Source organism: Plectropomus leopardus, chromosome 23 (assembly GCF_026936395.1).
Source record: "Plectropomus leopardus strain MGB_pleo_1.0 chromosome 23, ASM2693639v1, whole genome shotgun sequence".
Classification (NCBI taxonomy): domain Eukaryota; kingdom Metazoa; phylum Chordata; class Actinopteri; order Perciformes; family Serranidae; genus Plectropomus; species Plectropomus leopardus.
In genome coordinates this window covers 20,025,860-20,040,605 of record NC_142198.1, presented here as the reverse complement: position 1 = coordinate 20,040,605, position 14,746 = coordinate 20,025,860, and the positions used below count along the sequence as shown (strand labels likewise).

At 39.6% G+C, this 14,746-nt stretch overlaps 1 protein-coding gene across 6 annotated transcripts in view; it reads left to right on the top strand.

Annotated features, from left to right (window-relative positions):
• arap2 (ArfGAP with RhoGAP domain, ankyrin repeat and PH domain 2) overlaps nt 1-14,746 on the top strand; it is a 226,188-nt gene that overhangs the window by 13,619 nt on the left and 197,823 nt on the right. For all 6 annotated transcript variants that reach the window (XR_015775777.1, XM_088073950.1, XM_042511854.2 and 3 more), the window contains exons 7-8: nt 433-502; nt 13,642-13,762. Coding sequence is in view for 5 of the 6 variants with exons in the window: in XM_088073950.1 (XP_087930076.1) it covers nt 433-502; nt 13,642-13,762 (191 nt within the window). In the remaining variant the exon portion in view is untranslated. The remainder of the gene's footprint in view (nt 1-432; nt 503-13,641; nt 13,763-14,746) is intronic.

Genomic DNA, 14,746 nt, shown 5'->3' with positions numbered 1-14,746 from the left:
CATTAAGATGCACAGTATGTCAGCTCTCCTTTAGTTTTTGGCTTTTTCTGGCAGCCCTACGTTTTTTTGCACAGTCTCTCGGTGCTGCATGTGTCACCGTTGCTCAAAACTGGAGCTATCAATCATTTAGTTCCTTTTTATATTCTCCTTCACCACCTGATTTGCATAGGTTTGGCAAACTGCCCTTGGGCTGTTGAATATTCAAATAGAAAGTACCCATTTGTTTTGATTATGCTAATTGACAGCTGTTGATACAACTCTTGACATTAATGAATCAATGGCACTCCTGATGAAATATGAGTACCTGTTCAGAGCAGATTTAGTTACTGGCTGACTGTTTTGATGGTTTGGGATGTGTTGTTTTTTTTTTTAACTTCACTAAAAGCTGTTTTAGTTTGGTTGAATGAGCCAGATCTCACCTTTTCTTTGCAGAAACTGTGTTTTTCAGCGGAGGTGGGTGAGATTTGATGGCGAGAGTCTGGCTTACTACAACAGTGACAAGGTAAGTGCCAGAAAAACACAGTCATGAAAAAAACCTTGAAAATTTATGGAATTTGCAAAAAGCAATGGCACGTTTTGGAAAACTAAATATACCCTGAAATTGTGGAAAAGTCATGCAATGCATGCATCCAAAACCGTATAATACTTAATGTGTTCAAGGATTGTCCAAAATTTGAAAATCCAACAATAATTTCTTTTCTCTAGTGTTTCTGGCTTTGGTGAATAGTGTAAGTTTTGGTGATTTTTTTTAAAGTAAAAAAATAGCAAACAATATTTTTTAAAAAGAAAAGTAGAAATCCTCCCCAAAAAATAGAAAGAAAAATATCAAGTGTTTTTCTTTAAAAATAATGTTTTTTAAAGGAAAAAAACACAAAATCTATTTAAATATCACCAAAAAAAATCTAAAAGAAAAAAAAACAAACAAAACTTACCAAAAGTTTAAAATCACCAACGTTTTTTCTTTAAAAAACACCAAAAGAAAAATTTCCAAAATAAAAAGCCCAAAACGTATGTCTCTCCCCAGAATTTTTTTTAACATGCCTCCCCCTTTTGCATAAATAATGTGAAAGGGCCTCAAGTTAAATTGTAATAGTCACAAACCTTTAATCGTGTTCTCAAAAAATTATTTTTAAAATAATATATATTATTAAAAGCCTTTTATATAATAATGAAAAAGCACAAATAAGGAGTATCGATGGTCATTTCAGAGAATGTGAGGTCTTTAAAGTTTGCCTGAAAGTCATGGAAAAGTTATAAAAATGTATTTGTAAACATGTGTATGAACCCTCCCTCCTCCTGCTTACTGCCGACACAACCACATCCTTGACATGCACGCCGGCGAAGTCACGCCTCTGATACGGAAATCCATACCTTGAGCCGCTGAGCCGGCTGTTAAGTGTTCTCCTCTCTTTCTCCTCCTCCTCCTCTGTCATCATCATCATCATTAGCTTGGCAGTGTAAAGAATGGGGGCAAGGACGGAGCGACATTACGCCATGCGTGACAGGCAGGCACTCTCTGTGCCCGCCCAGCCGTACAGTAAAGTACATTGATGTTGGCACCTGACCAGCTCCCACAGAAAGAAAGGAGGAGAGGCGAGAGGGGAGGGAAGACTCTCGTTTTGCCTCCCTCAGCATTTCTCTCTCTCCCTGTACCTCTCTTCATTCTCCTTCTGCGTGACAGTTTGAAATTTCACATAGCATTGCCTGCCTCATCATCACAGAGAGGAGGGACGGAGCGGAGGAAGGGTTGAGGTGGGGTGACGGTATGGGAGTTGGAAGAAAAAGTAAAAAACTATAAAAGAGCAAAGACTTTGGGAATACTGCAGTTTAACCTGTTTAGCCTGGAAACTTTTTTTTGTTGCACCAACATTTACAAATTGCTTTTGGCTGCAGTTTTTGAATGATTACGGCAGTCTTTTTATGTTCTCTTAAACAGTTTTTTAAAAAATTCTTAATATACCATACTGTGACTTTGAAATATTTAAATCTCTCCTGTCATAATTTCTGGTAAAAGTATTTTCTAAGCCTAACACAGTGTCCTAACATCTGTCCACACTGAATACTTTAAAGATGCACTTCTATAAAAAAACAATTACATTTAAGCCGTGCACTCATGTAAACAAACCACGTAGGTTACCAGCTGTGCGCTTGAGATTATTCTTAAGATGCAACAATTTAAAAGATTAGTGAGAACCTTCTGTCTTCCTTCAAAAAACACACATTTTATATTGTGATACTGACTTGGAAATGACACACCGTCAACAGCAAGTAGGTTGTTAACAGCGATTGTCATTATCATAAACTTTCAGCTCTAGTTTGCTTTTTGACAGTCATGTGCAGATAATTTATAAATCCATACGTTTATGGGTCTGAGGGTGCAGATTGGTTCTCATAATGGCACACCCACTTGTCCACTTTAATGTTTTCTCTTACGTTGTATTACTGTTGTCAGGTAATTAAGGCTGAGTAATTTTTTAACATGTTTTAAATTTGGTGCTGGTGCAATTATTCTGTAAAATCCTGTAACTAGACAGAAGACATTGGATTGATTCTGGGTCCAGTCCACTGAATACTACAGACAGTATTGACCCATATTGGTTTTTCAGGTCTGATATTGAAATTATTAGCAGGATTTTTTTTCTGTCAGTAGTTAAAAAATAGACTATAAAAAACTCCAACACAAAACTTTGTTTAAATGCCTTTTTTTAATAAAGTGATATGAAATTTAGATTAAAAAAATGAAAAAACAAAGGTAACTCCCTGGAGTTTCACAAAGTAAATGTTTATCCCATGCTCACACTTTCTTGGCACTGAAATGCCAGTATAGATAGTCAGCAAAATGCCAAATATCGACCCTAATAATCGCCAGGCTGATAATCTGTCGACCCTCATTCTGAATAATTTCTTTCTCACTGTATCTGTGTGGCAGCTACAGTACTACAGAGTTTAAACCCTTAATTTACATGTAGTACACCACTATGCATCATTATTACTTAAAGAACTAAGCAAGGCATCTTATTTGTAAGGCACATTTTGTTGAACAGGGCAGTTCGAAGTGCTTTAAAGAGCAATGACTTATATAACCTCATAGAGGATTCAGATTTACAGTATAAAAGATAAGATAAAAGGTTCAGTTAATTACTAAATTAAAAAAAAAAATGTAAAAATAGCAAAAAAGTCTTAAAAATATTTAGAATAATTTAAAATCCAGTTTTAAAATAAGTTTGCATTCATTACCTGGAGGAGTGCGAATGTTTTTAGCTGTGACTGAAAAGTGGTCAGTTGCCTAACTACTTAAATAAACTATCGTCTCAATCTGGAAAAGTTTTCTGATTTAAATAGGAAACTTTGGATCAAAGAGTAGTTAAATAATAATCTGACCAAGCACTTGTGGCCAACTTTTGAGACTCTTTTCAATACTTAACTCTGCGGATGTGTTCCAGTCAGTACTCAAAAGTATTCAGCTTTGAAACCCAGCCTAGAGGTAACGCGGTGCACACTTTGCAAATCAATCTGCCCTTAATCTGCATCATCACGCAACAATGATGTAACAACCGACAAAAATGAACTAATTATAACAAAGAGAAATTAATAGTTTCCGTTGGCTTCCTGGAAGAAAGGAAGAAAAAAAACAACTGAGTACATGATTTGTACTTTAGGAGTTAAAACTTTCATGAACTCTGTTATTATCCTTCAAAACAGACTTTTTACTGCATAAGTTCTGCGTTATCCTCCGAGTCTCAAGTGGCCCTAACCTATCTGACACATTGTGCTTTACCTTCATGTTCTCGCTAATGACTGTTGGATGTATCTTGCACTAAAAAAAACAAAACAATTGAGTGTGTGTGTGAGCGTGACCTCTGCGCCCCTTCTCAGGGCCAGCTCGTTTTCGCTGCAGCAGCATTGCACAACATCGCAATCAATGATGTGGGACCTGTCTGATGCCTGCTCGTTAATCACTTACTAATTATAGCCCTCCATGCTCTCTCGCTCCCCCGGCCGCTCGCGCTCGCTCGCTCTCTTTCCCCTCGTTTTCTCTTTCCATTGAATTTGTTGCTTTATTTATCAGGACACGCTCTGTCGCCGGCAGAGTGGGAATCGGCGGGGAGGCCAGCGAGTCAGCACTTTATACTCCGTGTCACTGTCGGCGGAGGCACGCCAGTTTTTGGAAAGATGAAAGTTTGCCTCTGTGTGTGTGTGTGTGTGTGTGTGTGTGTTTGATAGAGAGAGGGGGAACAGGGATTGTTGTTTGGACTTTTTAAAGTCATCCTGCCAATGTGACTCTCCCCTCTGAGAAAGCAGAGGGCTTCATCATGTTTCGGGTGACCGGAGAGGTCGAGCACAATCTCTCTGTCATCCCTGCTTTGTGCGGCCAGCTGAGGCCCCGCGCCACCCAGCGTGCCACCCAGTGCCACCTCCACAGAGAGGAGCGCGGGGGTAGAGGAAGATTGCATGGACAGACAGGAAGTCTCTCAGCACCACTTTGTGTCAGAAATTGAAATATGAGTCGGTGGCTTTTTTTTTTCGTTACCTCGTGCATGTGTGCTGTTATACCGAGTGCAGACTAAAAAAATGGCTGCACAGCTTACATAACAAGTCATTTTTCATCCCATATTGAGGGACTGCAAAACCTACACAATTGATCTCCAGTCAGATCTATGGATTGTCGGGTTATTCCAGTCGGATGATCCCAAATTCCCATACGGAAATGGAGAACTGTGCATTTGTGTGTCCTCGTCATGCAGTATGTTGCAGAATGATTAAAACTCGAGGCATAAATCTCGATAAATGCTTAAAAATCCAGAATGAAAGCATGAGATGCAAATTCATTAAAGTGTCAGAATGTTTAATTTACCCCTTTTTCTTTTGAGTTTTAAGTTAATTAAAAATATAAAATAAAAGGACTGGATGCTATTAATCTTCTGTCCCCCAGGTGCTTCAGTGAGTAGCAATTTTGTTAACCATTCAATTTCAAAGTATTTTAAAGCTGCTCCATCAGTTGCTAAATGTCACTATATAGTGCCATGCCTGAATTAGCATATTTATGGTGTCATCACGTGTTAATTTGACATTTATAGGGGTAAAAAAAAATAACCAACCTGATATGAAGGCAAACTTAAACCAACCGACACTAACGCTACATCCACATTAAATTCAAGTTTCAGCCCTTCATCCTCTCTATAATGGAGCACTTTGGAACGCAGCTCTCCCTGTGTTATTTTAAAAACAATGGCACTGCAATTTACTCTGAATGGGCAGAACGGAGGGGTTTGGAGACACTGTCGTGGACACCCCTGTAAGCTTCCTGTTTGGGCATTATAAGCCATGACGTGTCCTTCTCTGATTGGTCACGCCCATAACACGCTGCATTAGCCTGTATGTATCTATGGGCCTCGACTACTTGTTGTTATTTTGACATGGAAAACAAATTACAGGTGTTTCTGACCTCGTTGTCTTTGCTAGCAGTTGTTGTGCAGTTAAATATTTTTTCTCACTACCACTGCTTACATGTGCAGGAGGCAAGACTACTGTTCGATCTATCAGCGACAGTTACCGTGTGAAGCAATGCTTACTGTTTACTCTGGCTTGCATGCGCAGTGTGAATGGTCATGTGATATGCATTTAACGCTCGTTAGTCTGGATAGAGATTAGAACTGCAACGGTGCTAAAACGCTCATATGGACGTAGATTGATTTTGTTTAAAGACTCTGTATTAGATTTAATATGGATTAATGTAGCCTAACTGGTTTTATCAGTGGCAAGTACTCAACTATAACAGGGTATCTGCAGGTCCTTGAAAAGTCTTAAAATTTCTTAAAGGCAATCCTAATAATTATCTGACCTTAAAAGTCATTAAGTTTTCTTCAATTTGAATTTGTGAGGTTTTAAAGGAACAGTATGCAGAATTTAGTGGCAATAAGTAATAGAAATGTCTGACAGTCAGAATTCCTTCAGTGTTTGTTATTCAGGAGGTTTTTCACTGGGAGCTGGATTATCTGCAGTGGTCTCTTCCACTTTCAACCAATAAAAAAATGAATAAAGCAGTGTCATGCAGCTGGCCCTATCTAGTCAGAGTTTGATTTGACTGTTCTGAGATACTGTAGAAACTTAGATGAGGATCTGCTTCCTTTGTAGATGTTAACGGCTCATTCCAAGGTACCAAAACACAACAAATCTCAGTTTCAGGTGATCATACACTCTAGTAGACATACTTTTTATGTTATATATTTGTCCGTCAATATACCACCCTTTATCATCCACCCTGAACCTTCAGTTACCTTTAATTTTGATTATTTGTGTCGTAATGAGTCAACCTGTCCTGCATGCAAGTCCATATATCTGATGTTACAAATCTTTCAGCCACTGAACCTAATAAAGTCTGTTTACTTCATACTTGCACTTACGTGTTTGCAAAATGTAGATTAAACTAAATCACTCTAATAACCACGTTCCTACGTAACCATATCTCTACACAGACCACAAATATACTACTTAAATGCTGGTTTACTTATAAATCTCAGGCGGTGCTTTGTCACATTTGAGCAAAATGTTACTGTCAAATTGCTACTCTGGCACTGACAGTGCCAACATGCTAACATGTTAATGTTACCATGTTACCATGTTATTCAGCGAGACTACTGCAAAAATCCATTAGTGTGCATCCCTTTCATCTCGAATCGTAAAAATGTGTCTCACATGCACAAATCATAGCAAAATTTGTGCAGTCTGCATCTGCACCAGACTTTAGATTAGGCTCTTTGAAACCGCATCTTGAACTGGACTGTTTTATCAGTCCATCATGTTGTCCAGTCTTTACTCCCCGTACACAAAAATAAAAATGCCTCCACACTGAAACATTCCCATGCTTGTTCTCTTTCTCCAACTTTCAACACCAGAAAAACTCTTTTGTAGTATAAAATCCTGTGGGATCTGTCAGCCCCAGACAGAACTAATCGCACTTAATCGCAGTCGCAGCTTGAAGGTCTCTGGCCGTGGTGATGTCATCACCGGGGTAGCGGAGGTGGCGTGGGAGAGTAGCGAGATCCTCAGTCTCACTTCTCCCTCACTGCAGCGTTGTATCCAATCCGTCTCATCAATCACCCCTTTCGCCTGATTTCGTCAACACCGGGATTGACTCGGGAGAACGCTTTGGGCCTGAGATGGAGTCTTCAGGGTCCTGACGTGGTGTCATGCATGTCAGTGAATGTGTGTGTGTTTGTGAAAACAGTCGAAAGCCGGCTTCAGGTTAGTGAGGGGAGGGAGGGACGGAGGAGAATGGCTGCAAGGGATGAAGGGATGAGAGGATGGAGGAGGAGGAGGGGAGGCTGAATAGGAGGCCAAAGGGGAGATGAGGTTTTAGGATCGGGGATCAGTCTTTGAGTGTATCAGTCTGCCTGATTGTCTGTGTGTCTGTCTGACGCTGCAAAGCTCTCTCTTTCCAAGCCTGAAAGCCCCTCTGCTTACTCCCTCCTGTGTTTTCCCAAGATGACTGCGCCAAGGCTTAGCTACTGTAACACCTCGAGTGTTTCTCTTTTTCATTTTCTGCTGCGCTCAAAGTATGTCACATAATCAGCTGCAATCTGCAGTGTATCTGAAAAAAAAAACCATTTTGATTTAATGCATTTTTGTGTTTTTATTTTCTTATGCATGACACATCCCGGTCAAATTTTGATATCCAAGAGATCTTAACGATAAAGAGAGACATTTAAGAACAGATATAATTTAAGTCTGGTGCTACCTCTCGGGTAGATTTACCTTGAATTTAAGGTGATCTCTAGAAAAGTAGTAAAAAATCTTTCTATCAATATTTTTAGATTGACAAACGATAAAATTGGCAGTTTTTGAAGTTAAGAGGGGAGCTTGTAGTATCGGATCCACGGCTAGAGTTGAATTTGATTGAAGTCACCGCGGGTCGTCCCTGCGCGTGACAGATATGCTCATGTAGGTTATAGGTTTACAAAGGACAAGAATGTCCCCTTTTTCAAGTATGCTGTGATTAGTCGGCATTTCTAGGTTTCCCACATCTCGGCATCTCTGCAACGTCATTGCAGCTGGGGAATGACTGTAACATATTAAAGCGGGACTTTCTACCATAAAGAAACCCTTAATGAAAGCTTCTATTTCAAAATCTCCACAACTGGACATGTTTTAGCAGGACTGTGATCCAAAATAAGGGAGAAATTAACAACATTGGCAACCAAAATTACATTTTTCTGTGATGCTAGCATGTAGCTACATGTAGCAGTGTATTATGGCCAGGAGAATGACGGACAGAGTACAGCTGCATTTCCTAGCATGATAAATCACAGATAAAAGCTTCTAAATACAGCTTTACATGCTCTGTCAAGAATATGATAGAAAATTAGAGAAAAATTAACGATATTGGCAACCAAGAGTATTTTTGTCCTTGGCGTTAGCATGTAGCTACATGTGCATGTCTGCAGTGTATTTGCAGCTGGGGAATCACTGTAACAGAGCATTGTGGTACTTTCTACCATTATAAATCAAGAATAAAGGCATTTTAACCAAAATTTAACAACCAGACATGTTGTGGCAGGAATATAATCCAGAATTTGAGCAACCAAATTTACATGTCTCCCCAATAGTAGCATGGAGCTACTTTATTTGAAACTTTGGCCACATTTAATATCAGAAAATATGGAAAAGCATACAGTCATACATCCACATTAACCTTTTAACACCTGCACTGTCATCAGTTTTCTTGTGCTGCAATTAGATGCCTTTCACAAGCATTTTAACATCTGAAAACTTTAGAAACACAAGAAAAAATATAGCAACGAGACAAGAAAAACCTGCAAACTGCAAAAAAAAAAGAAAAAAAAATAGTAAAAGTGACATGGAAATTGAAAAATAAGAGAAAAAATGTCCAGAAAACTATATTTGTAATGATGTCATAGAAAAAAGAAGAAAATAATATCTTATGCACTTTCTTGAGGTTATTTTATCTTTTCCCCCCTATTTTTCAGTAATTTTCTTGAAACGTCTTGTCAATTTATTGCTAATTCTTGGGCCATTTCTTATAAAGTTGCTCGCCTCCCTCTGATGTTTTTTAAAGAAAGAAAGCTAATTTTGCTCAGGTTTCAAAGGGGTGAGCATAACCCAAAACCTGACACCAAAAATCTCCGTATTTGACTTTATAAAACAATTACAAAGCAATAATTCAGTACCAGGCTGATGTTTCTTAGACACATACCTTCAATGTTTAATTATTAGAGCTAAATGATTTAACACAGGTTTGAAATGACAATGTTGTGTCTCATTTTCATGGTCAACATGCAGAGACCTAAAAGTCTTGCAACTTTATAAAGACCACATACCTAACTTGGACTTGCATCGAAACAGCTAGGAAGCTGCATCTCAAAAACCCTTAAGGCACCCCTACTTACTGAAACACTGAGTAAGGATGCATTGTTGCCCACAGGCGTTTCCTGTAAGCTGCAGTTTTGTGCTGCGACCAGTTGGTGTCCTCATACCTCCATTGCAAAAAGCTGCGGCGGTGCCAGAAACCTTAACTCCATGCTGGTGGTAAAACTCTTTCCACCCTCTTTACCCTCTTCCCTGCTTTCTCCACACGCCGCCTCCGTTATTGTAGGCTTTAGCGCCATTGCTCTGCCTTAATTGTTTCCTGAAGTTTACCAGGTTGTTTTTGAAAAGAAAGGACAGTTCACAGTTATCCACGCCGCAAAAAAAAAAAAAAAAGGACTGACACCGCCCTGCAAAATGACAATGTTGGGAGGGTGTAACGGGAGGATGTGGGAGTGAGGGAGTGGAGAGTGGGAGGGAGGTCAGAGTGAGGGGAAATAAGTGTGGAGGAGATCTTTGGCAGCAGGAGGCGAGTCAGGTGTGTCTGTTATTGGAGAAAGAAAGATAGTTAGGCCTCATTGCTTCCTTGGCAGTCCTTCCTCTTGAGATTAGTCCATAAACATTATGTGTGTGTGTGTGTGTGGGCGGCGTGCAATGTCTGCAACGCTGACCGCTCCTTTTCATCGTCCCTCCACTGACTCCGCCGTCAGAGTATTTACAGATGCACAACTCGCAATTAAACAACCCCCTCCCTCCGTGACCCCGAAAGTAGAATTAAAACAATTAATTACCGTTAACCCATACCGGGTTGTAATTATCAGCCACCGAGCTAATCCATCCACACGCTCTCTCCTTTTCCTCACCTTCCTTTAAGCTAAATTTAGAGAGAGGAGAAAAAAATGAGAGATATTGGTGTGAAACTCCAAGGGAGAGAAATGCACAAGACTGGCTGTCGGTAATTAGGTTGAGCCACTTCTTGCCATTGTTAACATCCTGCTTTAATATGAGAAGGACCCCTCCCTGACCCTCTTCTTCGCTTCGACATGATGTCTCTCTTCTTGCGCTGCTTCCCGATGATGGAATTCCACTGTTTCTGTTTTTATCTCTTTTTTTTTTAAACTCCATCTCCACGCTCCTTTTTCATTTTCTTTCTCTCAGTCCTCTCCTTGGCCTTTCACACAAACCTAATTTCTCCTCTTTTTTTTTCAAATTTCACGCTCCCTCTATCCATCCATCCATCCTCTCTTTCTCCGCCCCCGCTCTCTCTCTAACCGACTATGGTGTATTTTTGGCTGTATGGTTTCTAGAAATAGGCTTTTGTGGCTGGCAAGGTCACTGGATTAATTAAGAATGGCGAGAGGGAGTCAGAAGTTCACTTCCTTTTTCTTTTTTTTTCTCCCTCGGTTCATCCTTCGCACTCTCTCAATACAGTGTTGCAGTATTGTGCATGGCAATCACCACACACCAGTACACTGTGCACAGGACTGCAGAGAATCAAAATTCAGGTCAAGCCCGTTGAAGAGCGACAGAGTGAGAGAGAGAGGGAGAGACAGAAAAAAAGGGTTGTCTGTTTTTTTTTTTTCATACTTTGCAATGATAATGACATTATCGACATGAATAATGCAATGTCTGCAACGACCCCTTTCTTTTCCTTTTTTTATAACCCGGTGATTTTCACGCCGCTACAGCAGTGTAATGCACTGTCCCCCCGGTTCACTCTGTTGCAAAAACATTACAATCTGACATGTTCTTAGCTTTATCCAACTACTTTAAGGGCATTTCTCTGTTATCCTCGCCGCATCACAGTTTGAATACTGATTCATCAGCAGTGCCGGGCTGTCCTTGCTTCTTTAGAAGTGATAATTTTGACGTTTGAGTTCTCTTTTTTCGCTCCTTCTGTCTCCTTTTCATATTGACAATGACCCAGTGCTTTAATTGCCATTGTCATGGGGAGGCTGTAAAGAGGGTCACCAAGCCTCCAGTGCAACATCCTCCTTATTTGGATGCCTCTGCCAGAGCTGCTGGGGGAAAACGCGGGGGGTAATGAAACAATACACACACAGCACAATCCCACTTTACCCAACAAGCGCTTCCTGTGCTTTACCCAAATCCCCACTACAGCATGCCTGTCTCTTTTTAAATATTTGAGAAGTTTGTTTTCAGCTTGTAGATTTGTTTTATGATGTCTCCTAACACCCAAATGACTGTGCTCTGTGTGTGCTATTCTTGTGTTTTTGGGGATCTTTAATGCAGCGTAATTAACTTTTTGGGCTGCTTCCTGCGCCTTCTTTTCAAATCGCACATATTTTCAAGTTTATAATTTGAGCAATTGGTGTTAATTTCAAAGATCACATCAACGCAAATGTGTCCTTGCCTCCTTAAAGAGGACTTATTGTGCAGTTCCTTGTTTTCTGTCATATATTTAATGTTACAGTGTCAAGTGTGCATATTAAAACTTTTAAATATTGAGGTAAAGATATGTGAAAGTAATCAATTTGGGCAAAAACCTTGGATTTAGACCATTCTGAATACTGTTTCCAAGGATTTAATTTTGCCTTTGAGATTTTCTCAAACAGATAATTTTGGTTGCTGATGTTGGTAAATTCCTACAATTTTGGACTATATTCTTGCTACAATATGTTGTGAATTTTTTTGGTTTATTAACTTTCATTAGATATTTTCCATTACGCTACTACATGTAGCTACATGCTAACATCAGAAAACATGTAATCTTGGTAGTCAATGTTGATTTCTTCCTGATTTTGGTTCATATTCCTGCTGCAACATGTGGATGGGAAGATTTTGGAAGACCTGGCAATAAGATTCCATGCACATCATCCAAGAACATGTAGCCTTTTGAATTAGATGAAGACACAGTGGTGTTCAAACGTTAGTCTGTTTGCACTATTAAAGGCTGAAATTGATCAGTGTGCTCAAGTCCTGTCGTCTCCCACAGTTTAAAAGCTGTCATTAGCGATTTTTCATTGTAGACAGTGCCATTTTGATCTATTACAGTCATTTCCCTAACTGCAAGTACATTGCTACATGTAGCTACATACTAACATCAGAGAAACATGAAATCTTGGTTGCAGATATTATTGATTTTTCTCCATGACTTTGAATCATATTCCTACCTGTTTGGTTGTAAATACTTTGGTTTAGAAGCTTTTATTGGTGAATTTTCAGTGTAAAAAGTGCTGTTTCACTCCATTACATTCATTCCTCCAGACTGCAAGTACACTGCTACATGTAGCTACATGCTAACACAAGGACACATGTAATCTTTGTTGTTAGTATTATTTATGTCTCCCATATTTTGTGTCATAGATTGTAAAGATTTGGTTTCAAAGCTTTTATTGGTGATTTTTCACTGTAGAAAGTGCAATTTTACTGTTACAGCCATTCATTGGATAGAAGTACACTGCTACATGTAATTACATGCTAACATCATTTTGACCCGTTTTGGGATCATATTCCTGCTGCAGCATGTCTAGTTGTGGTGATTTTTGCTTATATGCCTTTAATTTGTGACATAAGGGTAGCAACTCTGTTATAGTCATTACTTAGTAGCAAATACACTGCTACATGTAGCAGGGAAACATGCAGTGTTGGATTCCAGTATTTATTTCTCCCCAATTTTGGATCATATTCCCACCAAAACATGTCAGGTTGGGAAGGGTTTGCAGTAGAAGCTTTTATTGGTGTTTTTTTCATGGTAAAATAGTGCCGCTGTACTCAAGTCCCAGTCATTCCCTGCCCAGCACAGACAATATGAGGAAAATAAAGGATTTTTTTGAACATTAAAGCATGTAAACATGTTGTTGCAGAAACCCAAAATACAAGAACGCACCTGAAAATTAGCACAATAAGTTCTGTTCACAATATACAGCTCATATGAAAAGATATACTGTTTGTATTTCTGCTCCAGGTTTTTGATTGAGATGCTTCTTGTCCAAGAGCTGGTGCCATTTATCAAAGTTCTCGCTTGAAAGGGAACAGGGAAGCTATTTCTGCAAATAAATTTGACGCCGCATTGATGGGCTCTAATTTGATGAGGATGTCTGTCGGTGGCGTTTCAAAGTGAATGCGATCCTAGCCGACGGTAATACAGCTCAGAATTACACATCTATTGATGCAAACAATGCGCTCGAAAACGGTAATTGTGGGTCTACAGATGCAGATAATAGGAATAAGCAACAATTGAGTCACGTTGTTAGTATGTGTGGTGCTGCGTGTGTGTTGGCTCATGTTTGTGTACTTATTTAGTGTGTGTGTTTTTGTCTCATATCTGTTTGATTTTGTGTCTCTCTGTTTTAGGAGATGTACTCTAAAGGTATGATCCTCGCCAGTGCTATTAGACAGGTGCGAGGTCTCGGTGACAACAAGTTTGAGGTCGTCACATCCCTTCGGACTTTTGTATTCCGGGCTGAAAGAGAAGGTACGGCACATCCTTTCCTGCTTTTTCTGATCGTCTATCAGCTCCTCATTGTGTTTTGCCGGTCAGTCTGCCACTGTCGCTCTGACCGTCTGATTCCCTGTCTAGCCTTGTTTTTCTCTCTTGTTCCCCACCTCTCCAAGTCCTTCCCTCTCCCCTCCCTCTCTGTTTATCTCTGTCGTGTCTCTCTCATTCTTACCTCACCCTCTCGAAATGTGGTCATCGTCTGCCTCATCTCTTTCACTCTTTTTGTCTTTTTTTTTTTTCTCCGCATGCAGTTTTTTCACTGCCATTTCTCTAAGTGGACATGTTCAGTGTGATTTTACACCACTCAAAATCATTTTGCAAGGCGCCCAAATGTAAAGAAATAGTAGCTAGATATCAGACGAAATTGTCAGCTTGTTTGTTCCCATCCTCGGTCCGACATGCATCCATTCTAACCAATTTCCGTTGGAAAGTGGAGATTCAGTTTTCCTTTACCAACACCTGATTCTGACGTCATTTTGAGTCACACTGATGTGTAGTCATGCCAACATATTGGTTTTGGCAGGAATTTAAGATTGGAGCTGAAACTATGAATTGCTTCCTTTAATTGATTTAGAAGAGTCTTGATAGCAGCGTCTATCTGGTCAGCTGGTGGAGTTGGCAGATTTAAAGGTGTGGATCCAAAAGATCTAGTTCTGTCTTGGGAAATTAGCTTTTTCTTGGTGTGATATATGCAGATCAATATTATGTATGTGTGTTTTGTACAGTGATTGGAGTGAAGTTTGTGGTTTTAGAGCAAGTTACATGCTAAGGTTTTAGCTCGTGAACAACACTGACTGAAAGCTAGGAATTTTTGGTTTGGATAAAGGAGACTACTTTTTCTTCTGTTCACGGTCTTTATGCTAAGCTAAGACTCCACCTCCTTACTTACCATATAGAGGTTGATCTTCTCCTTTTTTACTCTTAAAATGAAAGCAAATATCTACCAGAATGCCTAGTTAG